Source organism: Hyperolius riggenbachi, chromosome 3 (genome assembly GCF_040937935.1).
Source record: "Hyperolius riggenbachi isolate aHypRig1 chromosome 3, aHypRig1.pri, whole genome shotgun sequence".
In the NCBI taxonomy this organism is placed as follows: Eukaryota; Metazoa; Chordata; class Amphibia; order Anura; family Hyperoliidae; genus Hyperolius; species Hyperolius riggenbachi.
Genome location: NC_090648.1, coordinates 232,403,431 through 232,428,970, shown reverse-complemented (window position 1 = coordinate 232,428,970; position 25,540 = coordinate 232,403,431). Strand labels below are relative to the sequence as shown.

General features: G+C 42.3%; 1 protein-coding gene across 1 annotated transcript in view; it reads right to left on the bottom strand.

Annotated features, from left to right (window-relative positions):
* KCP (kielin cysteine rich BMP regulator) overlaps positions 1–25,540 on the bottom strand; it is a 135,991-nt gene that overhangs the window by 41,487 nt on the left and 68,964 nt on the right. The window contains exons 20-36 of the mRNA XM_068275934.1: positions 25,354–25,444; positions 22,129–22,228; positions 21,804–21,889; positions 19,625–19,718; positions 19,258–19,410; positions 18,930–19,036; positions 17,222–17,315; positions 16,958–17,131; positions 15,590–15,672; positions 15,274–15,367; positions 14,926–15,108; positions 12,246–12,416; positions 9,985–10,161; positions 2,782–2,867; positions 1,344–1,434; positions 392–474; positions 138–311 (exon numbers count right to left, since the gene is read on the bottom strand). Coding sequence (XP_068132035.1) covers positions 138–311; positions 392–474; positions 1,344–1,434; positions 2,782–2,867; positions 9,985–10,161; positions 12,246–12,416; positions 14,926–15,108; positions 15,274–15,367; positions 15,590–15,672; positions 16,958–17,131; positions 17,222–17,315; positions 18,930–19,036; positions 19,258–19,410; positions 19,625–19,718; positions 21,804–21,889; positions 22,129–22,228; positions 25,354–25,444 — 2,041 coding nt within the window. The remainder of the gene's footprint in view (positions 1–137; positions 312–391; positions 475–1,343; positions 1,435–2,781; positions 2,868–9,984; positions 10,162–12,245; positions 12,417–14,925; positions 15,109–15,273; positions 15,368–15,589; positions 15,673–16,957; positions 17,132–17,221; positions 17,316–18,929; positions 19,037–19,257; positions 19,411–19,624; positions 19,719–21,803; positions 21,890–22,128; positions 22,229–25,353; positions 25,445–25,540) is intronic.

The window sequence follows — 25,540 nt, the reverse complement described above, 5'->3', positions numbered from 1 at the left end:
TCAGAATATTGCCTTTTTCTTTTCTGTTAAGATACCTATATATTTTAGCGATTGTTGTTTTATTTTCCAAAATCAGTGTCAATATGAAACAAATATATACTTGTAAAACAGTCCATAAGCTTCCCTCCTTGCCTCACCCGACAGTTGCAGCGACTACACTCATCATCAGGGTCTGGGAAACTCTCGCCATTAACACAGTCTTGGCCATTATAGTTGCATCCATTACATACAGGACACATGCACGGATCTTCTCCAGGATGAGGACAATTCACTTTCTCACAAGGACGGGGGGTACAGGTGACATGTCCATGCTGAGGATTAGATACAGAGGATTAAACGTTTATTGTTATTGCATCAATTTGTAGTGGGTGCTTTCTTTTTCTTTACTTACCATGCAGCGGCATTGCTCACATTCACTTTGTGGGGAAGTGAAAGCTGTACCATCAAGATAGTTCTGGCCCTGGAAATGACAACCTAAAAACAAGATTACTAAATCAATGGACTGAAGCCATTAGTTGCCTAAATCATTGAACTTTTCTTTTACTTTGTGCCTGGCAAAATGCTGTAGGAGACAGTAAAAAGGAAAAAAATAAACAACATAACTGGCTGTCATGAAGTTAGGTTTTACAATGGCTTTGGGATACACTGTATATTGTGGCCAAGGATGCTGCCAAAAGAGGCAACTTAGTTATAATGTCATAGGAATAATATCTTGAAGATGTGTTTTACCAACTCCAGACCATATTGCCCTCCTTTCAAAGACGTCCTCCATGGACCCCACTAATAGGTATTAATCAGGTCTATTGTCCTTGAGGGGTAGAGAAGGGTTTACAATCGAAGAATCTAGACCAAGAATTGTTCAATGATCTCTTTAGACAGAGGTAATTTCAACTCAAAATGTACCTGATTGTCCCAGGAAACACTGGGTAGTCTTTGTGCCATCACTTGGCTCCCTCACAGAGACATTCTCTAGACATTCTTAATCATATTTTGAAATCTCTTTTATCCCTAAATGCATCAATGATACAATCTCTTGATTGTACAATCTTACCAAATCTATGTAGAAGGATAAATTGAGTAAATACACTTTGACTGGATACTTTACAGTAGTTATACCCTTATATTATATAGATGTGGTAAAATTATACAATCAAGATGATATCATTAATAGCCATCCTTTACAGTACTGGCAGCCTGAATTTTGGATATTCTAAAATATTTGGAGAATTTTCCAAGAACAGAGAAAAACTGAGAATTGCCATTGACATAATTGGTCGTGACTCCAAATTATATTCATGATTACTTCTAGTTAATCCCTGATAAACTTTAAAGGTAATAATCACCCTTGCACAAGGGACATTCACAGTCTCCAGTCACAGGATGAGGGCAGTTAGCTGCTGGACACAGCTTGCGAACACACTGTACTGATCCAGCCTGAAAAAAGAGAAAAATCATATTTATTGCATCATTTAACTATTTAAGGACCAAGCTAATTGAAATCTATGCCCTGTTTTGGTGGGCTCCTGGCTGGCAGGGCGTAGATTTCAATTAGCCGCCGCAGCACGCATTCGCCTTTTCCGTCGCTACCGGCCGATCGCGCCGCTCAAACCCGACGAGTCTCGCCGCATCTCACAGGCTCTGCCTGTCTCTATGACGGCAGAGTCATGTGAGCCGGTCAGGAGCCGATTTCATTGGCTCCTGGCCCTGTCTTTCAATGTAAGCCACTCCCATTGGCTTACATTGAAAGACAGGGTCAGGAGCCAATGAAAGCGGCTCCTGACCGGCTCACATGAGTCTGCCGTTATAGAGATGGCAGAGTCTATGTCCTGGGGGTCCCGGCAAGCGGCGATTACGGCGGTTGCGGCGGGTATGCGCGGCGATTCGTCGTTCTGGTACCAGCGGTCTCTGATCCTTAAGGGGGCAGAGACCACTGGTACTTAAGTGGTTAAGTATTTACTGTAAGGCGGTTCTTTAATGCACATTACGATGTCCTCTTATATCATAGTTTGTGTTCATGTAAATTTTGCCGTAGTTTTGAGAATCTACTCCTATATGTGTTACTGCAATCCACAAGCGAATGAGTAGGTGTGTCTCAGTTGTTAGGGTTACAGCAATGCTTTACAGCTACATTTAGAACTTTGAGGGCCATGAGACATGCAGACACAATAGGACTACCCTTGGAGCACTGCACAAAATAAATACTTAGCTTACACAGGAAAACAAGGCCTACTACAAACAGGTTGCAAAGCACGGCTCGGGCTACGCATGACGCGGCTGCACGTGATGTAAATAGGAAGTAGGAGGACAGGAGGATGAACACCCGGCGTGTAGCGGCAGAGAGGGTGGTGGCAGCTTTCCGTGAGTGGCAGCGCCGAGCGGATCGGAGAGGGGGACAATGCCATTAATGCTTTTCTTTTTCCCCCTTCACAGGAGCGGAGGACCTGGCGGCGGAGGTGGCATCCGAGAAATGTGCCTGAGGAGGTGAAGAGGATCGTAGCTGAAGCGAGGGGAAGAGGAGCATGGCGGCAAGATGGGTTATTCGGGCATTTGGCATATAAGACGGCATATAAGACGCACCCAATTCCCCCCCCCCCCCCCTGTTTTGGGGAAGAAAAAGTGTGTCTTATATGCCAAAAAATACGGTAGTTAGCAATTAAAGTTTATACATGACTATGTGAAAAGTATAACTAGATGCCACTTTACCATATATTTCCTGGGTTATATTGTCTGAAGTTGATATCTAATAAATTACAGATCAGCAATAGGACATCCAATGCTCACCCTGCAGGTACACTCAGAACACGTAGGATTCGAAGGATCAGGAACAGTTTTACCATTAATTAGGTCCACTCCATTATAAGAGCACCCTGTGATAGAAAACATTAGGACAAAGAGTATTAAATAACAAACATAACTACAGACACCTTTGTATAGAAGCAAACTGCATCTACACTTTTTTTGTACTCTGTTCACATCTAAAATATCATAAAACACCAAGGTACGTAAGGTTTTTTGATGGTGGTGGTGGTGGGTGTTGCGGAAAGGGGGGTAGCAGCAGTGTCATGTAAACAGTTCAGATGCTAAGCATTTACTTATTTGTGAAGGAAGGCATGCATCTGCACTTGTAATTTATAGTAATTTATAGCCCAACTGTATGTGGATAGCTATTATAGTAAACACACATCTAGATATGAGTTCTGCATACACTGGAATGTCAGTCTGAAAATGTTATCAGTAGGAGGCTTAATGTAAAGCTTTTGAATGAATACATTTATAACTAAATAATGTACAAGATATATAAATAGTGTTATCAACTGAACAATTCACTTGCTCTTCAAACTCATACTGATGAGTATATTTTTAGTCTCAAAAATATCCAAAACTATAACAACCCTAAGGCCAGGGTCACACTTAGCATGAGTGTTCCAATATGTTCTATGGGGAAAACTCATGTTATTCTGCTAAGTGTGACCCTGGCCCAAGCAATGAAAAGACTTATAAGTTGTTAAAGTAGTATATAACCCTGTAGCAGAGTTAATTGTGGGGCATTATGCATAAACTCAATACTCATCTCATGCTGGTGGGGTCAGTTCTAGGGTAACTGCTGGAGGAATCAGTTCTAGGGTAACTGCTGGAGGAATCAGTTCTAGGGTAACTGCTGAAAGGAATCAGTTCTAGGGTAACTGCTGGAGGAATCAGTTCTAGGGTAACTGCTGGAGGAATCAGTTCTAGGGTAACTGCTGGAGGAATCAGTTCTAGGGTAACTGCTGGAGGAATCAGTTCTAGGGTAACTGCTGGAGGAATCAGTTCTAGAGTAAACGCTGGAGGAATCAGATCTAGGGATAATTGGTAATCGTGGAAAGTTTGTCATTTCTGTTTGAGTAGGCATTTAATTTGCATTTGAATTACAATCATTTTGTTGTTTCACTGGCTCTTGTAGTATGTACTTAGCTTGTGTTTTAATGGCATATGATTACAGATACCAAAAGAGTTCTATGAGATTGAAACATTTCAAACATAAAATAATGGGACTGGCTACATTTATAAAAAGAAAAACAAACAAAAACAAAGCAAATCTTGTCAAATGTGATACATTTACACTGTCTCACAAGATCCTATTCAAATGTTTTAAAAAAAGGTGCTTAGTACGCAAACCCTAATTGTTTTGATTGCCTGTGAGTGATTGATGCTAAACAATGGTAGATTTCCAGTGTAAAATATGCATGTGTACCCCCTAGCCTAACAGGAATCAGCCTCAGAGCTGTCCCTTTCCTCTACAAATATAATGTGCTATATTATCTTACATTTGCTACTTGTGCACAGTGTGTCCTGTCCTGATAGTATAAATGTTGCAATGTGCATCACCAGTGCAAAAATGCTGTTCTTCAGCTGCTTAATCAAGTGACACTATCCAGAAAGCTTGTGTGACATGGCTTAGTCTCTTCTGTATCTATTTTAGCTGTGTGCAGTAAGGTTTTTTTTAAGGTGGCTGTAACACCCACACATGAAAAAACAGTATATGTTAATCCTAAAATTAACCCTTATATGTGTCCCCCCCCCCCCCCCCCCAATTTAATTTTCTTTTTACCTGGTCTGGGTGCCTTTGCCTAACTTTCAGGAACTGTGCAGTGGCAGCAGGATCGGGGAAATTTTTGTTTTGTTTTTTTGCTTAGCTAATGTATCTAGCTGATCTAAGCATGCAAATAACAGAAAGCTTCCTATGGATAAGATAAGGACACTATGTAATTAAATCCTCCCAACCCTTTGAAGAATATAAACCTGTTGTTTAGGTGATGTTTGCTGTGGGAGGGGCAGTAAGTTGTTGCAGTAAGAAGTAAATAAACAAAGAGCTGGGCTGAAAAAAAAAAAAGGGCAAAAGTGATGTCACATTTGGCATCACAGAGAAACAGTAAAGATGGAAACCAGCAGAAATATTCCTTTCTTTTGTTATATATCACATTTCTCCTAAATCTGACAGTGAACATTGAAACAACAGTATAGGTAAGCTAAATAAGTAATTTCTCATTGGATGTTTTTTTATTTATTTATTTTTCAGTTAATATATTGTTTAATTCCACTTTAAGTTGAGGCATCATAATGGATAAAAAACGGTCCTGTTGCTGTCCATTTATTTTTCTTTATACACAATTGTATTTTATTTTTTTTTTCTGTTGATGAGCACAAGACATCTTCATGTGTTTCTACTTATGTTTAACTTGATACTGTAATAAAATGACTGGAACATTGTGATCTTACTAAGGCCCCGTTCACACTTGCGGTTGTTTGCCAAACGGACCGGATGACCTGACCGGATCCGGACCGGATCCGGATCGGAACCGTACGGTTCTGATCCGGATCCGATCCGGATCCGGTCAGGTTGCATCAGGTGTTCATCAGGATGCGATCCGGATCCGTTTGGCAAAAGTAACGTAAAAAACAAAAAAAATGTTGGGGTCTGGGAGGTCAGCAGAAGGGGGACCTGTGGAATCAGGCCCTCTGCTGTTTAGCACTCACCTCCACCTGCGACATGCTGCCAACATCTCCGGATCCGGATCCAGCTGTGCTGCTCCACTCCAAAATGCTTGCCCATGTGTCCCCATCCAATATCGCCGCAACAATCCGCATAGAAAGTGGGGTAGAACATCCGGATTTCTCAGCCAGTGTGTTGTGCGCTCTCCGGTTCCCATTGGTTTGTATTGGCCGGATGGTGCAGTCCGGCTCCGCCCCGGATACGGCTGCCGGAGGAGCCGGATCAAAAAATAGCGCATGTTGGAACGGAGGCCGGAGTCCGGATCCGGCCCGGATCCGGTCCAGCTCCGGTCCGGCAGAACGGACGCATGTGAACGGACGCATAGGCTTTCATTGCTATGCCGTGCGTCCGTTCCGTCCGTTCTGCAAGCGGAGTGGCTCCGGCACGGCGATTCCGGACGGCCACCGCTAATGTGAACCGGGCCTAAGCCATGTAAATAGTTAGTGACATTGTAGAATTATCCAGTCATTTTGCACAGCTAAGGATTAGCAGCACTGGCCTCTGCCTACCTAGCTTGAATTGGTTTTCATGAAATGAGTGTTTCAGAGTTAATCCTATTTATCTGAAGGTTAAATATGTCAGAGTTGGCACCTGCTTAAGGTAAAGGCCTGGCCAACTATATACTGCCATCGGTATTCAGGAAGATAATTATCCAATTTGTGAACAACCTATCTTGCAATGGTGTCACTGAAATAATATGAAAGATACACAGAGCTGGGCAATCTCAGATCATATCTGTTGTCCCTCCCCTGAGCCCTATCCAACAACTTGTTATTAATTTAGGATTTATTTCAAATACTTACTACAGATAATTACTTGTCTACAAATACTGTATGGAATGTCCTGATTTGGATGAATATGTGACCCCAGGTTCCAGAATAGTCATCCAATGAATGTAAAAGATATAATACCAAGATATGACAGCAATGAAATCAAAAGGTGAAAATACTAAAAATTATAGTTGACTTGTTTTTGTAGGTGTGCAGGTCAGCAAATGTAAATAAACATCTCACTGGCTGTTTCCAGTTAAATATGGTATAGACTTCAGAGGATGGTTAGACAAACAGATATAATCTGAGCAGTAGTGGCTTAAAGCAGTGGTGTAACTAAGGAGATGGTGAGTTTTACATGGGGGCCCAAGCACTCTATTGATATGGAGGCCCAAAACCTCCCAAGGACAGCTGCAGTGTCAGAGAGGTGTAGTAGAGTGTGGAAATAGCTTGTTAAGGATTACTACTATTCAATGCACACATAGAGGTGTTCATCATGAGCATAGCACCAATAAAATGCTAATAAGATAGATGATAGAGGGCCCTTAGTGGGCCCCTCTGGCCTAAGGGCCCCGATGCGGTCGCAACCTCTGCATCCCCTATTGCTATGCCACTGTCTTAAAGGGATTAAAGTAACAGGGATATGGAGGCTGACATATTTATTGAACTTAAAACAATACAAATTGCAGGGCTATCCTGCTGATTTTGTGCCTTGTATACTTTTAGCCACAGACCCTGAACAAGCATGCAGATCAGATTTTCTGACCCAAGTCTGACCAGATAGCTGCTTGTTTCTGGTGCATGATTTAAAAACTGCTGAAGCCAAAGAGGTCAGTAGGACTGCCAAGAAACCGGTATTGTTTTAAAAATAAGGATACCAATATGGCAGCCTCCATATCACTAACTTCAGATTCCCTTTAAGGATAGAAGTTGCAAAGGCTGTGACTGTATACTTTGCATCTGCTCCTGATGGCCTTCCTGTGCTCTGCATCAGCCACTGCATTGTCTCTTCACTGATAATATATTGATCATTAATAACCGAATCCCTCGTCACTGCTCAGGTATCTCTCACTACTGCTGTCCTTGGGAAGCAGAATCTGTGGCAAAGGTAACAGTGATGGGAAGGGGATATTGTAAGAAATTTCCCCTGCATTGATCTGTAGGCTAAATCACTGCTATATAACTGTGTCAGAATGTGTTAATAGCCACTTCTTAAGGTGGCCATACACTGGTCGATTTGCCATCAGATCGACCAACAGACAGATCCCTCCCTGATTGAACCTGATCAGAGAGCGATCATATGGCTACCTTTACTGCAAACAGATTGTGAATTGATTTCAGCATGAAATCGTTTCACTATCTGTGGAGCTGCCGCTGCCGCCACCCCCCCCCCCCCCTCTCCTGCATACATTACCTGATCCGGCCGTCACGAGTTCCACCGGTCTCTGCTGTCTTCCTGCTGTCTTCTTCTCCGCTCTGGACTCCAGGGCTGCAGCTTCACTGTACTTCCTGTCCGGGGAGGTTTAAACAGTAGAGGGCGCTCTACTGTTTAAACTTCCTGTCGGGACAGGAAGAAGTGAAGCCTGCCGGAGCTCAGCGGAGAAGTTTGCAGCAGTGACAGCGGGGATACGCGTCGGCCGGATGAGGTAATGTATTGCCACTAGCGTCGGTCGTCGGACATTTGAATGCCGTTATCGACGCACTCCCAACCTGCCGGCGATCGAGCGAAATCTTCCGCACAGACGGATCGACGGGAACGATCGATTTCGGACGGAAATCAATCGTTCAGTCAGCGTTTGCTCAACGATTTCACAGCAGATCCGATCACAGTGATCAAATCTTCTGCATATCGCCGGGGAAATGGTTAGGTGTGTGGACCCCTTTAGTTAAAGTGAATGCTTGGGGGGCTCCCCATAAAAAGGCCCCTTTGGCTGTAAAAAGAAAGCTCTGCCTCCGGTTGTGATAAGCTCTGCCCCTTCCCACAGGAATCTCCGCCCACACCTGCAAGAAGCTCCTCCCCATCTGGGACACTTTGGAGTAAAGAGGTGCCATACAGAAATCCTATTGTAATCATCCCCACAGCTGTGTGAGAGCAGGTAAGATAGTGTCTCTCTGACAGCAGTGACCTCTCCCTCCCTAGCATCCACAGTGACCTATCCCTCAACCTTGCACACACAGGGACCTCTCCCTCCTCCTAGGACCCATACTGACCTCTACCTCCCCAGCATTAGCACTGCAGTGATCCTGCCTCAACCAGCACCCACACTGACCCCTCCCTCCCCCTTTTTTAGTCAAATTTTTTTTTATTAAATTGCAAAATAGCAACAAGTACATACACATATGCATAAATTGGAGCACATAACAGTAAGCATGCTTACATAAACTTATTGTATGCCCCATGGCATTTTAAAAAGGCAAATGAAAAAGTAAAGTAAAAAACGAAATAAGATAACTTGGCTAAAAAACATAAACAGAATATTAAACATCAGAAAGTTGTACTTGAAACGTATACATTCACAGTCACTTGATGTGGGAAAGCTTCCTAGTAGTGCAAACTGCCTCACTTAGAGGCAAGGTCATATGCAAGTTGAGGTGAGAGCTGGCAGCACTGAGGCAACAAATACCAGCGCCCTCAATGGAAGCCACAGGCTGAACTTATAATGGATGAGCTAAAGCAAGGTCCACCGAACGGGGGGAGTGGGCTATCTAGGGTTTGAGAAGGCTGTGGGGACCATTGGTACTAGGTCTCGAATATTGGGAGGGGGTCAAGACTGATACCCCTCCTCTGTGGATGATCCTGGCAAGTGCCTGTATCCTTCATAAGGGGTAGGAGGAGAGGTGGGAGAAGAAGATAAGAGAGAAATAGATAAGTGAGGAGAAAAGGAAAGGGGGAAGAGACAGAAGAGAGAGAGAAAGGGAAGAACAGAGTAGAAGAAGGGTCAACCCTGGTGCCGCCCGAGGCCGGAGAAAATTGGTATGTTTGGCTCATAAATTGTTTGTATATTCAATTGAGTAATTAATTCATTCATTAGGTTCTCCAAAGCTTTGCGCAGAAGTCGAGTGGGGAGGGCTATGGTGCCATTAAACTGTTGTGAGAGATTGGGGTAGGCCCTGATGATATTGATTAATGTATGGGAGCCAAACTTTTTCAAAGCGAGGGAGGGAATCATCTAGTATGGCCTTCATTTTGTCGAAGCAGAGGGCGCTGCTCAAATTAGTTCTAAATTTGGATATAGATAGGGTGGAGGACTTCCATGCGCCTGCAATGACTCTCTTCCCTGCTAAGCATATATGTGAGAGCAATTTGTATTGGGGGTTAGTTATGTCCGGTGGGCACAGTCCCAGAAGTGCAACCTAAGGGACCTTGGGAACTTGGGCTTTGATAGTGGAGTAAATAACCTGGTATATTCTGATCCAAAAAAAGCTCTTTTTTAAAATTTGAGCACCCCCCCCCCCCCCCCCATCCACTTAAGGAACCTCTGCACGGCCCTGACATAAGGTTTTCCAACTTTATTCCCCTTTAGGTCTGTTAGCCTGCAGTATATTTGCACAGACCTAATATTGCTGTCTAATCTGGCCATAAATGGCCAGATTTTACCTGTAAAACACAGTGATTTGTCCTTTGTATTAAAGCAACCTATGAGCTAGCAGCGATACCATATGATAACAGTTGTCAGAGCTTACCATCACACAGTGGACAGCATTTCCCTGAAGGGGTGCTGGGGTGAGTGCAGCCAGCCTTATAACAGGGCTTCCTGCTACAGGTGACAAAGCCATCCGCACAGACACATCGGCTGCAGGAATCTTGGGGATTTGAAAATTCCTGACCATTCAGATAGACTTCACCCAGGTATTGACAATCTGTAGATAAATAACATTTGCTATATATAATGAGTCTATCACATATTAATTCACTTTTTCTCCTAAGTTTTCTCCTAGGAGATAATTTTTCATCTTCTGTTTAAAATAATTTTTTTACTACTCTGCAATTGAAAAAGTATTAAAAAATGTGAAAAAGTACTGTCATTTTATTAATAGGGTGAGAAAACATCACGTAGGAGAAAACTCAGGAGAAAAAGGGAATTGCATATGGGCCATTGTGAAAAACAGTGTAAACCTAACATTTGGAAATAATAATCTTGCAATAAATGTTAAGAAAACATGAGTACAGTAGCATAGCAATAGTGGTAGCGTGTAGAAAGATGAGAGACAGAGACTGTTAATGAGACGCTAGTAAGTTCATGAACATTTTAAGTTACTTTTACACAAACGTATGCAGCCTGGAATTATAAGCAATCCTCTACTTACCAACATGATCCATTATGGGAGGTTGTTTGTAAGTTGATTTTGTTTGTAAGTTGAGTTATGTATTACACATAGTAAAATGTGGATAAACGATTTACTTTTGGACAACCCTGGATTTGGACATATAGTATAACTAATGTTTTTTTGGTTATTTTCAATGTGCTTTTGTACATTTTACACTCCTTATAACGGTTTATACAATACAACATATACCAACAAGAATATGTAATAAAAACAGAATAGTATATTTTATACATGAAGACAACTTTGTTTGTATCTCTAAAACATTTTAACTTGAGTCGTTTGTAAGCAGGGACTGTCTGTATAAAAATTGAATTCAGTGGATGATGATTTTGATTGGTCCATTTCGGAGTTGCACAAAATTAGCATCAGCTTGAAACTACAAGCATTTCATTGACCAATGAAGGACAATCAAATACTAGTAAAATAAGTAGACCAAGTGTTTGAACTGGTAGGTGATTTAAGTAAACTGTAAGCTACAGAAATATGGAGGCTGCCATATTTGCTTTCTTTACAAAATTCCTGAAGCCTCACTATTATGATGGCCTTTTGGCTTCAACACTTTCTGAGTCACATTCCTGGAATAAGTGTGCAATCAGCAGAGTCATAGTGGAGTCCAACTCCTGCTCTGTGGACTTGTTCTGGGTGAGTATTCAGGAAAATATTAAAGGCAGATTACCAGCATGACAAGCAGGTGCTTATTTTTTTTAAATCAGGGTTTCAACATTGCACCTTTCACCTTCCCCTCCCTTAAAATCAGAGGTGAAACTATAGGGGAGCAGCCCCTGCGACTAGAAGGGGCCCCCCCAAATACCAACTTTCCCTTCCTCCAAAACAACGGCCCATCCTCCAGGTCAGTTGTTTTTGTGGCTGCGCTTTTTACGGGGGTAAAGATCATAATGGCCATGCTTGCTTTATCAATTTTGCAAGATAGGCCACCAGGTTGTGACGGTGTCCAAGAGTAGGCCAATGCCCCAAGAAGTAAAAAGCACTAACAAAAATAATGAATTGTTTTCACTTCTAGCACACTCTAAAGGTGGCCACACACCATACAATTTTTTAAATATCTGTTCAATTTAAGGATTGCAATCAATTTCTCTGACTGATTGTAACATTTCAAAAATCTGACCAATGTACCACACACATATGCTCAATTTTTCCTCAATTATGATAAAAATGATTGGAGACTCTGACAAAATTGCTTGGGTGTATATATTAATAAACTGACAATCTACCACACACCATTCAATCTTCATAAAAATTGATCAGAAAAATCCAGCTCTTCCGATCAACTTTTATCGAAAAAAATGGGAAATTCGATTAGATTTCTTGCTCGAATGAAAAAAAAAGCTTTCCATTTTTTCGGGAAATCCGATCTTATTTATCGAATTGCTGTAAAATCGGATCATTTTATTGTATCGTGTGTGGCCACCTTAAGGCGGTTCAGACACAAGAGAATAATACAAAATAAGGAAAGATGACATACATGGAATGGAAAACCGCGGAGGAAAAGTGTTAAAACCTACGCTTGCAAAAGTTATGGGGAACTTAGATCCAAACAGGGTCCTAGCAGGACAGGTTCTGCAGTATTCCAGAAAAAAGTTTGTAGGATTGCTCACCTTGGCATTCTTTGCAGCACTGCCCAGGAGCTGGGTGTGGACAGTGAAGGACCGGGCAAGTTTTGGGTTGACAATTCACACTCCCCTCCCAGCATACACACACAGAGCAAGGATCTGATGGTTGTGCGAACTGTTCACCATTAGCCAACTCTTTTCCAGACAACAGACATCCTGAAAAACAAATCATGTGTATCAGTTTATAACAAATGTATCAAATGGCATTCCATGTTTTAGCTACCTTAAATGATAATGCCATGTAAGCAAAATATGTCTCCCAATCTTATTAGTAAGTAGGCTACTTATTTTGTTCAATTCAAAGTATTTACACAATGGCCTCGATTCATGAAGCATTACCGCATGCGGTAATGCTGAAAACAGCTGACTTTACCGAGCACTTTGGAAAGTGTCAATTCATGAAAGTAGTTACCGCATGAAAAGCTGAAGTTACCGAGCAGTGAGGTAAATTACCGACTTGAGTGGGAAATATGTCAGTAAATCTTCCTGCCACTCAGCCCCTTCCCTTTCTAACACCTAACCCTAACCTTACCTCCTAACATACACCTCTTACAGTGAAAACTTATTTTATGGTTTTGTGAATAGATTGTCATGTCAGATAAATGCATGAACTGATTGAGCAGCTGAAAAGCGTGTGGTAACAGGGTGTGTCTATAGATGAATCGACCGGAGTGTTCACAAAGGGAATGTTGGGCATGCCATTTACCAAACAGAATATAAAGTTAACACTGCAATGGTGGCCTACCACAGAAAGTAATAGTGCTGTTTTTGTTTTTCATTGATTCCATGGTCACATGATCACATTATTAGGACACTGCAGCACATCATCGGAACAGCAGAAAGAATCATAGGCTGCAGGGCCTTAAAGAGGAACTTCAGCCTAAACAAACTTACTGTCATTATGTTACATTAGTTATGTTATTTAAAATAGATAGGTAATATCATCTCTTACCCACCCTGTTTTAAAAGAACAGGCAAATGTTTGATTTCATGATGGCAGCCATCTTTTTGGTTGAAAGGAGGTGACAGGGAGCATGAGACACAGTTCCAACTGTCCTGTGTGCTGATCACCCCTCCCAGTTGCTAGGCAACGTGAATAACAACATAGGAAATCCCATCATGCTTTGCACAGCATCAGGGAAAAAAAGCTTGGGCAGTTTTCTTTGATGGGTGGAGCTTAGCTAAAAAATGCAGCTAAAAATGATGCTTGGGTAAAAAAAAACAAAGTTCTGATGCTGTAAAACCGTTAAAGAAACACCAAGCCTTTTCAGTTCTGCTGAGTAGATTTTTAGTCTGGAGGTTCACTTTCAGGGCTGGTTCACACAGCCGGCTGCCAGCATCTCATTTAGGCTATGCTAAACGCTTTCTTACTATCGGGCAGCAAACCGTTTGGCATTGGTTCCCATCATTCTGTTGTCACGTCACATTTGGAGCCCTGCAAGGGGACACAGAACAGTGACAGCAAACAACATTAGAAGCTGCATTCACCGTCTCTGAAAATGCGATTGACCCCAGAACTTGTGCAATAGCTGACAATCGATGGTAAATACATTGAGATGAATGCTTCCATTCATCTCAATGCGGGAAGCAGTGGATCCCAGCTCTAAATGATGTGCACATACGCCGGGCAGCCATTCATCAGAGCTGGCTCTTACTCCAGTAGGAGCAGAAAGAGAGCAACCAAGATTGCCACGGATTCTCTCAGCCTGCCCACTCCATTTTCCAACTTCTGCTTCTAGAATAAGACACTGGTCAGTTGTAACAAAAATTTCCAGGCACAGGTACAGTTTCTTTCCCAAAACCATGCTATTGCTTTATTTCCTTTTAAACAATACAGGATGCCTGGTAGGCCTCCTGATCCTGCGTCTCTAATACTTTTAGCCATAGACCCTGAACAAACATGCAGCAGATCAGCTACTCTGAATCAGCTTACTCAGGTTTTACTGAATTAGCCATATGCTTGTACCAGGGTTTTGACTCAGACACTACTTATGCCAGAAGATCAACAGGGCTGCCAGGTAACTGGCATTATTGACAAGGAAATAAATATGGCAGCCTCCATATCCCTCCCACCTCGGATTCCCTTTACGTGCAAACTTACTAACCTAAGTTTTTACTACCTAAGGTTTTACTAATTTGTCAGAAGGTCTTCAGCCTAGGCGAACCCTAATAAACCAGGTCTACTGGTGACTAGGTTCTTACTACTGTCATGTTTTTCACAGTCTCCATTTTTACAGTGTATGACAACAACGTATAACAGCAGGAAAAACACTTCCCTCAATTTACAGGTGCACTTCTGCCTCCAGTAGGAATGTATAAATGTCAGTAGACTACAGCTTACTGAGATTGTATTTCAAACTATTCATTTCTTCAAAGCAACATCATAACAAGTAGCTAATGTGTTTCACACACACACACCATGACTTCTTAGACATCGCTATGAATGACTATACTGTGTCTGAAATGTGTTACCTACTTGTGCTGAACTTGCTTTGAGGAAATAAAAAGTTTGTAATAAAGCCCTTGTGAATTGCAGACCAGTGTCCTTTATATAGTAAATTTTCACAGATGTAAAAACCATAGCTTGAGTCAAATAGCTTTTTATCAGTAGTTCCAGAACTGAAAATTGAGTGCAGTGTTACTAATAGAGGAAATACAATGTTACCATCACAGGAGCGGCAGCAGTCTCCCTGAAGAGGATGTGTACAAGGTGTTGGGGCGCAGGGCTTCCTCTGGCAGGTCAGAGTGCCATTATTACAGATACAGTCACGGCACTTATCTGATGGATCATAGAAACGCTGCATGTGTCTGTATGTGACTCCCGAATATGGACAATCTGCTGGCGGGACTGTGGAAACACATACACAGGTATTCGTAACACTACAGATGACAGAACTTATGCTAACGGTGCATCCTAATATAAAGAGCTTTCATCTGCAGATGAGTAACCAAAATAGAAATGCATCTTCCCAGATACACACTGGGCTCTTAGCTCTGACTACAGATGTCTTACCTGGGCACTGAGGGCAGCATTCACCAGGCACAGGATAAGGCTCATTACAGGTCAGTGGAGGGCATCGCTTCATCAGGCACTGTACATTACCATTCTGCAGACAGACAAACAATGTTACAGCCGTATAAGACGGGAGACAAATAATACATTGCAAATACATAAATATTTGCTACAAAGCAACCTAAAGCAATAAACAAATGTGTGGCAAAAGAAGAATCAATACAGGTGCAGAATTAGGACAGCAAGAGAGCAATGACTAAGAATTAAAGTAGTAAAGAGCTTGGATTCCATAGTGAGGCTATAGGATAGTACTCACAATGCAGTGACACTGTCTGCACTTGTCTGTGGGATGGGGGAAATCTGCACCATTGGGATATTCCTTTCCAGCATAATTACAACCTGTACAACACAAAAGTATATTACTGCACAACTTGTGAAATTCCCTCCAGTTGCACTTCCCATAATATGTTTCTACAGTTACATCATTTTATTTAATGGTTTGTATTAAAACTCTTTATGACTTGTGTGATGTGTATATTCTTGTGGAATGCAACTCAAACTCAGTGAACTTTATATTAGGAGCATACAAAATAATACTGAGATTTCTTTATTTATGTGGGTTTACACAGAAGTTATTTGCAATTACTGTATATGCGTATATATGAGATCAATCAAATGCTTTCATGATTCATCACTGCTAGATATGCAAACTATGCTTTTATGTCCATACTAGAATGCAGACACACATCCAGAACTGTTGGAGTGCAAAGTGTACCTATGGCCTTTAATTTTTACAGAACCACGCTAATCCAAATCGGATATAGCTGTTTTGGAGTGACTGCTGCTAGTCATCAGATCAAGACATGGATCAATAGAACTCTACGTGTTACTTAGGACTTGGCCAGAGTAACCAAAAGTAGCCACTGCATGAAAATGGTTTAAAAAATGGCTACGTTTTTGATGACCATTCTATTCAGGAGAACTTTCAAGAGAGAAAGTGAGGAAAAATCTCCCAGATTGGCACAAAGACAGTACTGAAAACCTAAAGTAGGCTTTTATATCTTTCCACACTGTCAAGACAAGACAAGACATTTATATTGCCCCTTTCTCCTAGTGCACTCAGAGCACTCCAGAGTTGCAGCGACTGAGGGCAATTCTCCACGGGCAGCCAGGAGCATTGCCCAAAGACTTCTTACTATTTTGCCTACTGGCTTGAGCTGAGATTCAAACCCTAGTCAAAGGCTCGAACCCTACATCAAAGGCTACAACCTTAACCAGTACACTATCCAGCTGCCCCATCAGGAACTAAAAACTTGAAGTTATTCTAAAAGCGGACCTGAACTCAGAACGTCCTCTTAGCTCTAAAAGATACGCAGCAGTATAATATCCTTTAGAGAAAAACATTCCTTTATTACAGCTGATACAAATTCTGCAATAAATATGCAGTGTGTCTACTTCCTGCTTTCATGTAAGCAGACATAGGCTTAACATCCTAATTTACAAATTAGCTGCTAACCTCTCTAAATACATACAGGGTGCACTTCTCTCTGTTTTCCTTCTGTCCGGTGCAAGAGTTCAGGTCCACTTTAACACTTTGCAGACTATGAACAGCTGCGTATAACCATATTCCCTTTTGTGTTGTAGATTCCACGATAGTCTTAAAAATCTGAGAGTGTGTACTTACCATTGCAGTTGTTGTTACAGCAGCTTCCAGGTAATGGATATGAACACAGTGGACCCGGGCATCCTCTGTCTGCACAAGTCACTTGTCCACCCTGGCATCCACATTCCTGGCACTGATTATCTGGGTTGGTGAACTGCTGTCCATCCAAGAAGGTATCCTCATGGTATATGCAGTCTGATCCAACAATAACAGTTATTATGGATGACTCACTGAACATGAAAACGTACATCATATTGTTACTTTTTGTAACTGGTAGTTTCCTACCTGGGCATGTGGCACAGCAGTGTCCGGGCTTTTTCTCTGGTATGGAGCATGATACAGGTGGGCACACAATGGAAGTACAGAGGACTGTGCCATCCTATACAGAAGTCAGCATATAAGTAACTACCAAATGGCATATCCTATATATTCCAGTTATAGCATGCAATAGAATCTGTGCATGTGTCTATGACTTACACTTTAAACTGAATAGTGTGTGCAATATGTATGATGATTGTTTCCAGAACAGCAGTGATATATTGTTATTTTTTTAATTTAATCATTGCATCTGTAAGATACATTCTGTTTAGCTATCTCTTTGTAAATATATCATTATCGTTAGCAATTAAATTGGCTGTTGTACTGTATTTATTTCATACACTCATCTTTTTTTACCCTCATTTTTTGGAGGCTGTTATTACTATCACATTTGACACATATTTGTAACACCGTACAAAGAACATTGTACAAGGCACATGATAACTGTTCTTCAGTGGGGCTCATAATCTGATGAATCGAATGTCTCTGTAACATCCTAGGGACAGTTTGGGGGTTAAGACAATTAGCATACCTGTACTGTTTTGGATTGTGGGAGGAAACCAGAACAGATGGAGGTAACCCACCCAACATAGGGAGAACATACCCTCACCATGCAGATTGCATCCTAGGGCTGGATTAGGCTCAAACCTATAACTATCATGCTGTCAGGAGAGAGTACACACCATTTAGCCTATTTTGTGGAGCTGCTTCTACATTCATGCTCTAGGACCGATGCTGTAACAGGTATGGAAGAGTAAGTGGATATGTGGAGGCTTTCTTCATCATTGTATATTTTTAGATATCAGTGAACTGAGACTACTCTCAGGAGTTAGGTTAACCTATTATTGTAGAACATTATAACAGCCCAGCATTGTAATGTGCGCAGCAGAACCTAACGTGCCCATTTCCACCAAGACTGACTCTGTCCCGAATCTGCAGCAATTCCCCACAGGTGAGTCGGGTGAGGAAACACTGCCTATTTATAACACTGGGGTGCAATCCTGGACAGCATGCTGCAGTTTCCTGCAACACGCACCTGAATCCCTATAGCCATGTATGGTGCGGTTAAGCGATTGGGATGCGTAATCACATCAGTACAAGTGCTGGTGTGCGAACTGCAAGATGCATGCGGCTCAGTGGAAAACGACCTTGAGGGCCCTTTCACACTGGGGTGGTGCGATGCGTCAAATTGCCGCACTGCTACTGCAGCCTAATGAAGGTCTATGGCGAAATTCATACTTCCCACTTTGCGGCATGCTGACCCGGAAGTGCCCGAATTAACGTTAGAGCATACCTACGTTACTGCGTGGCTCTTGCGGCGACCTGCGTCGGTCCGGAAGTCATGTTAGTCAATGGCAACGCAGAGTTTTTAAAAACCCTGGTGTTGTGACGTCGCGGCACGCATGCGCAGAAGCATTAACAATACGCTTCCATGCACTTCTGCATACTCAAAGCAGGAAGTGACTACAAGCGCGCATCACTTCCTGCTTAGCCGAATGCTAGACAGGGAACATTGTGTACTAACGCTCTGTTCCCTGAAGGCCTGTTTTTGGCGATGCAGTGCGGTGCATCGCTAACGCCAATATATAGTGTGAAACCGGCCTTCAAGAACCCACTTTAGCTGCTGCTGACACAATCTGTTCATTAGTACAGCTGATATGATGTCACCTCTGACCTGGCAGCGGCAGTTCTGGCAGGGATTGTCAGGATCGGTGAAGTCTTGTCCATTGCCGTACAGGCGCTGGTTGTATGTGCAGGTATCACAGACTGGACAGCACTCCCCTTGCATTGGAGACAGAGCAATTGTTATCATCACACAAATACTTTTTATATATCAGTAATAGGCAGAGTGGATGAGTTTTCACATGTATCATCTATTTAGGCCATTTACAGGCCTGCACATTGACCAGGGGATTTACCAGAAGCCTGGCCGGTCTTGTGATAACAGTTCTGCTGTGCATTATATAAAGCAAGGCATACTGAGCTGTAAGTGGGCCTCTTACCGTCATTGTGTGTTGGATGATGACACGATAGTGGGGGGCACTGACTGACTCCACACACTGTATCTCCATTCAGACAAGCACAGGTGCTGCAGGGATCACCGTCAGGCTCCCACTCTACCCCCTCCAAGAACTCAACACCATCCTGCACGCAAACTAATGAAAGACACAACACGTGAGCAGATGTCATACAAAAGGAGTGAAGTGAAACAGACACAGGAAAAGAGGAATTGTATGTCAGTCCCAGAGCCAAGAAGGGAAGAATAGGGAGAGGTCAGCTCAGCACAGAGAAAGGCACTAGGAGCTGTAATAGCACAAAATATGCAGAGTATATGTGGAGCCTCAGAAAAGGGTTTTGCAGCTACATCACCTTTACAGACTGGACAGCATTTATTAGGCTCTCTCACTGGATTTGGGCAGGTCACAGGTGGACAAGTTTCTTCTGCACAGCGAACATTGCCTTTCTGCAGCACAAAGGATGGCGTTATTAGTTACACAGCCACATACTGTCTTCATCACTACCCATATTATCAGAGCTTTCTGCATTCCTGTGTCTTCAACATGGCTTTCTATCATTGTCTAGTGTGTAGACCTAGTTACACTACACTTACTGCAGTCATTGAAAAGTGATATTCCACGTTTGGCTGATATATCGCAAATCACTAAATATCAGAAGGCGATATGCAAATTTAACACACTTGGGTTATGCACACAATGCATTATATATATATATATCTATATATATATATATATATATATATATATATATATATATATATATATATATATATATATATAGATACACATAATTTACATCTCCTATAGATCTAGAAGGTACAGTATAAAATAATAGGATGGGGGATTATTAAAGTTAGGCGCTAATTTGCACACACCCTTCTTCCGTCCACCACTAAAACCATCTTCTTGCGTCTGTGTATACTAAACTGGATGAGATTGGGCATAATTAGTGGGTTTGGGATGTTCATGGGCAGGATAAGAACCCAGAATACAAACTTCAGAAGACTTGAGCTAAGCAGCGTGGGTTAAATCAGCAAGCGCACGCATTTGCCAGCATAGTGTGCTCTCCTAAGCTACGTGTGCTCCTTTACTAGCACGGCCACTACTACATTAATTAACGTAGTAGTGGCCACGCTAGAGAAGTATTGCGGTTACACTACATACCACCATGCAGCACTTTAAAGGAGCGCGCATAGCTTCAAGGAGCGTGCATAACCTAAGAGCGCATGCTACACTGACAGTAGCATGCGTTCACTGATTTTACCTGTGCTGCTTAGCACAACCCCATTGTATTATACACCACAGATCAGGGGACGTGTTTATTGGTTTGTGTGAAAAAAGATCTACGAATTGAGACATGCTTAGAAGGTATGGCTGCTCTTAAGTATTTGATTGGGTTAGGGGTTAGTCAATAATCTGTGGTAACTCATGTAGTAACTCATGACTGAGTGAGGAATATTTAATGATCTATTAGCTGTGAACATTCCATGGACATTCCTTTAGCAATGCAGAAAATGCCATCAAGTTGCGTTTCCCATTCCTTATTCTAAGTAAGGCCGCACTACTAAGCAGCTAAACTGAGGTAGATGACTTCATGTGTTGTTTGATCTCGGTACCGGGAAACACAGGCTTTCAGAGGTTTTCTGCACATGTGATCATCAAAGGTGAAGCACATTCCTTTTCCAACTTCAAAAACAAAGTTCATTGATGTCTTGGCCATATATTGTAATGTCTCAATATATGTTCTGTAGTGATCGCCAAAAATGTGAGCAACGCAGTTATAAGTATGTGCAAGAAACAGTGGATTCGGATCAAATCCAGGGCATTGAAGAAGAGTGAGGTAACGGTTTTGTATGAAATTAGATTAGGTTGTAAGCTCACCCTTTAGATTGTAAGCTCACAAGGGTAGGGCTCTCTCTTCCCCTTTTGTGTCATGGAATTCACTATACATTTTATTCATCATGTTACTTTTATCACTGTTATTACCAATTCTCTATTTTGTATCGATTTTGTATATTGGTGTATACCATTGTCTGTATTAATACGTACCCCATGTTCATTTCTTACTTTGTACAGCGCCACGGAATATGTTGGCACTTTAAAATTAATAATAATGATAATAATAATGAATACAAACATCTACTATAATATCTTTAGCCCACAGCAATTTGCACATGTGTACCAGAATACCACTGATGCAATCTAGGAAGGGACCTGTATGAGACCACCCTATAATGCTCAAGTCTACTAAAGAATCGGTCATTTCTGGCATAAATGTAGGTATGAGCAGCTATCTGAAAGTAATGCACTGCATTGGCCAACACACTGAGCTTATGGTAAAACAGAAGAAAGTTGTTCTAAAAACAGTCAGTTAGATTCTTTGCTGCAAATTTCCAACAGGCAATGACAGTGAGCATCTGACTAATTGTGTCTCATTACTGTGCTTTGTAACTCATTATTGGTATGAATGAATGAATACTATACTGCCAAATGGCAGAAAAGTTTCAGACAAAAGAAAAAAATTATCTTACCGCACAGCTACAGCGAAGGCAGGGCCCATGTCCAGGAGGCTGGAATGTCTCTCCATCAGAATATAATTTGCGCTCAAAATCACAAACTAAATGCATAAATAGAAAAACAAAATTCCTGTGAAGCCACAACTGTTAGTGCATAATACTGTAATTATTTGAGTTAAAGCTTTGCTTTTTAAAATACATTTTGCTTTACTCCATTAATGGCTCAAATAGCTTTTAATGCTCTTGTACTCCTCTTTGCACAAAGCTAGCTTCATATTTCTTCTTTGTTGGCTCAATTACTAAAAAAAATGACCTCTTCCCTGTATGGAAGATATTTTACCATCACAACTTGGGCAGCATTGTCCCTTGACTTTTCCCGGGTGGCTGCACTTTGTTGGAGGACAGCGTCTATCCAAATGGTCACATGAAACTTCACCAGCCTACAAAGAGAAATTAGCAAATGATAAATTTCAGCTATGCATAACCAATAGCTACGGTATTTAAAATTAAGCTCTGAACAGCACTTGCATTACTGATCCTATTTTTTTTTTTTAAACTCTAGCTTGTGGCAAGAAATGTGTCATAAGTGTTTTTACAGATATTGCTATCACTTCAGTACAAGTACACAGAGCAGAAATAATGTTGGCTGTGGAACTTAATTTGATGTAGAAGCGCAGAGTTCTGTTTCATAGCACATTATACAAGTTATGCACACACTGCAGCTCACATCATGGAACATATAAACCTGGAGGTTAAAAAGACGGTACAGTATATTGTATAATTGTGAGCAAAAAGGAGGGGGTTCCGCACAATAGCTGTTGTAAAAAGAATCCAATCTTTATTGCAACGGCTATTGTGCAGTACCACTCATTTTGCTTACATTACTATTGGGTTCAAGTCGTACAGCGTGGGTTGAGCGGAATTCACCTTTTTATATTGTATTATTGATTGGGCACCCTTTTTAGACATGTTAAACATACTCTGAGTACACTAATACATTAAGATTAGTATCCAGCCAAAAGATGGCAGTGAAAAACAAACAAGACCCAACGGTGATGAGCAAAACATTTCAATGCACAATGATTTAGGCTTGGTTCACACTAGACATGAGTGTTGCATTGCACTGTAACACAAAGCTCATGTCTCCATTGCAGGATCTGTTGTCCACTGCTAGAGCATCTAATGAATGGCAACACAATCTGCTGTCTGGATAAATGTGTTCAGTAGAACGTTTCAACAAAGGACAAAAAAAAAAATTAGATTTTTGTGAACCAGTCCACAGAAAATCACTGCAGTCTTCAATCCATTTTTTTTCTGTCCATCGAAATGCAGTGCAGTGGACTCAGTGTCAGCTGAGCCATCTTATCTGTGGAAATCAGTCCACAGAAGAACCTCTTCATGAGACTATTAAATGTGTTTCAGAAAACCCCTTTCCCCACCCAGTCACTTCCCCCACACAATCACAGACTGTGGGAACTGTTCCTACCTACTTCCTGATCCAGTAACATAAAAAGTCTGGCACTGTATACCGCTGATTTGGTATTAGCACTAGATTTACAATATTGCTGACAGGGCCGGATTTTCAATAAAGCACTGTAGGCACGTGCCTACAGGCGCCTGGCATCTGATAGGCAGCTTACAGGCCACCCAAAGTGCCCCCTCTCTTATTGTGTGACGTTGTGATGTGCTTCTGCAGACATGTATTTGGGGTCGGAGTTTGTTTGTAAAGACAAGCATGTGACTGGTGCGCCACATACCCCCTGCCTTTTGTGGCAAGTTTCTATGGTGTCAGTGCTGGGAAGAGGTGGTCTGCTTATACTGGCAGTGCAGGCTCATCTGCAGCGGCTCCCTCCTTCCAGCCTTGTGGATGTGAGGCTGCTGCCACCAGAAATCTCGGAAACACGGGGTAGCTGGCGGCAGCAGCCTCACATACACAAGTCTGGAAGGAGCCGCTGCAGATGAGCCCGTAATGCGAGTAAATGAGAAGGAAAAGAAAAACAAACAGCGAGACCAGCCAGCGTCCTCCTCTCCATCTCCTTCACAGGCAGCAGTGAGTGAGAAATTCCGCTTCTGCTCCTCTGTATTCTGCCTGGGAGCATTCCTATCGGTGGGCAGCAGCTCGTACACTTCAAGGAGGGGATGGTGGCTCACCTTCCTCACTGCTAGCTGCTGATCTGCTTTCACAAGGAAGGAGGAGGGGGATGGTTGGTTCAGCACTGCAAGTGAAGCTACATAGTCACGGGGGACAATTGTCCCCCGTAGCATGCGCGCACGCGAACAGGGAGCGACAGCTGTCCACACGTCTCGCCAGAAAGGCAGAGACGCGGCGGAAGCTGTTTGTGAATGGAGCATCCCCCGGCCGGATGCTCCATTCACTCGCGTAGGTCTCCTGTCGCTAGCCCACGTACTCACGCGGGACTAGCCACAGTTCCGGCGAAGTCGCGGCGACAGCTGTAGCCGGCGATTGAACATGTCAATCGCCTGGCGACAGCTCCGACGGGCGACGGTTCGGGCCGCGCGCGTTATACACACGGGCGACCTGTCGCCGCAACACGCGCATGCCACGTGGCTGAGGCGACGGCCGTACCCCGTGTGTATGAGCCTTAACAGTCTTACTACTTCACTGAACTTTTTTCAATATTCAGCTGCTAGGTTTGAGCTGCATTTTAGCTCCCCTCTGTGACAGATGACAGGTCCTTATCACTTGTCCCAAGCATACCTCTAATGTCTGGAACCTGGAACTGCAGGGCATAGGCATGGCTGTTGCACTACTTTTCCCTGCCTGCATGCCTCATCTTACTTTGCTGAGAAAGGTCAGGCTTCATGTTTGTTAATTGCTTTTAGTCATTCATAATTGATATGCTTTACTATATGATTTTTGAAACTAAGATGTTGAGTGATAACGTGATGGAGCCCTTTGTGGTGACATTTGAAATGACTTTAGAGAGGAAGTCCTGGACCTAAGCTCAGTGGGGAGAACTGGTGGTTCCATTGCTGACAGGTGAACTGGAAAGGGCCTTCTTCAAGGTGGAGACAGCCGATGCTAAGGATTATGACTGCTGGACACAGAAAATCTGTTTCCTGAGTATTGATCCTAAAGAGCACGCTGTTGCCACAGTTAGCATCTAATTCAGTGTTTTAGGGATTTAACAATATACCGGTAAATGTGTTTGCAGACCCTTTATATTGTAGAACTGGACCTACAATGATGTCTGGTTTTGAAAGAGTTTATTGAAGAATCTTTGGACATTTCTTTGGATAGTAAATCTTGTATTAGCAATGAAGGGCACAGTCATTAGCACATTTGACTATTCCATGTTTTGCAGTCTAAATCTCATTGATCTCTTTATGTTTTTCTTTTTTGGCTCAGACAAAAAAAGTAACACATGATCCCAGACACAAGTCACTTGTGTGTTCTATTAAATAAGGAAAAGGTTGGCGTGATCTGAGGGGTGTGTTAAGGGGCAGAGTTTAGGGCACCAGAGCTTATGTGCCTATAGGCTACAGAGCTGTAAATCCATCCCTGATTGCTGGCATATGATGATACACATCAAGACATACTCACTGTACATGTACAGCTCAGGCAGGGGTCATGAGCAGCGGTAAACACTTCCCCTTCAGCATATGACCGAGAATCAAACTCACATCCTTCACACCTAGCAAGAAAAATATAAATCATACGTTTGCAGAATTTCATAGAAAAGCCAAAAGAGTACAGGAGGAAACTGAGGAAGAAAATGAAAATGCAAGTG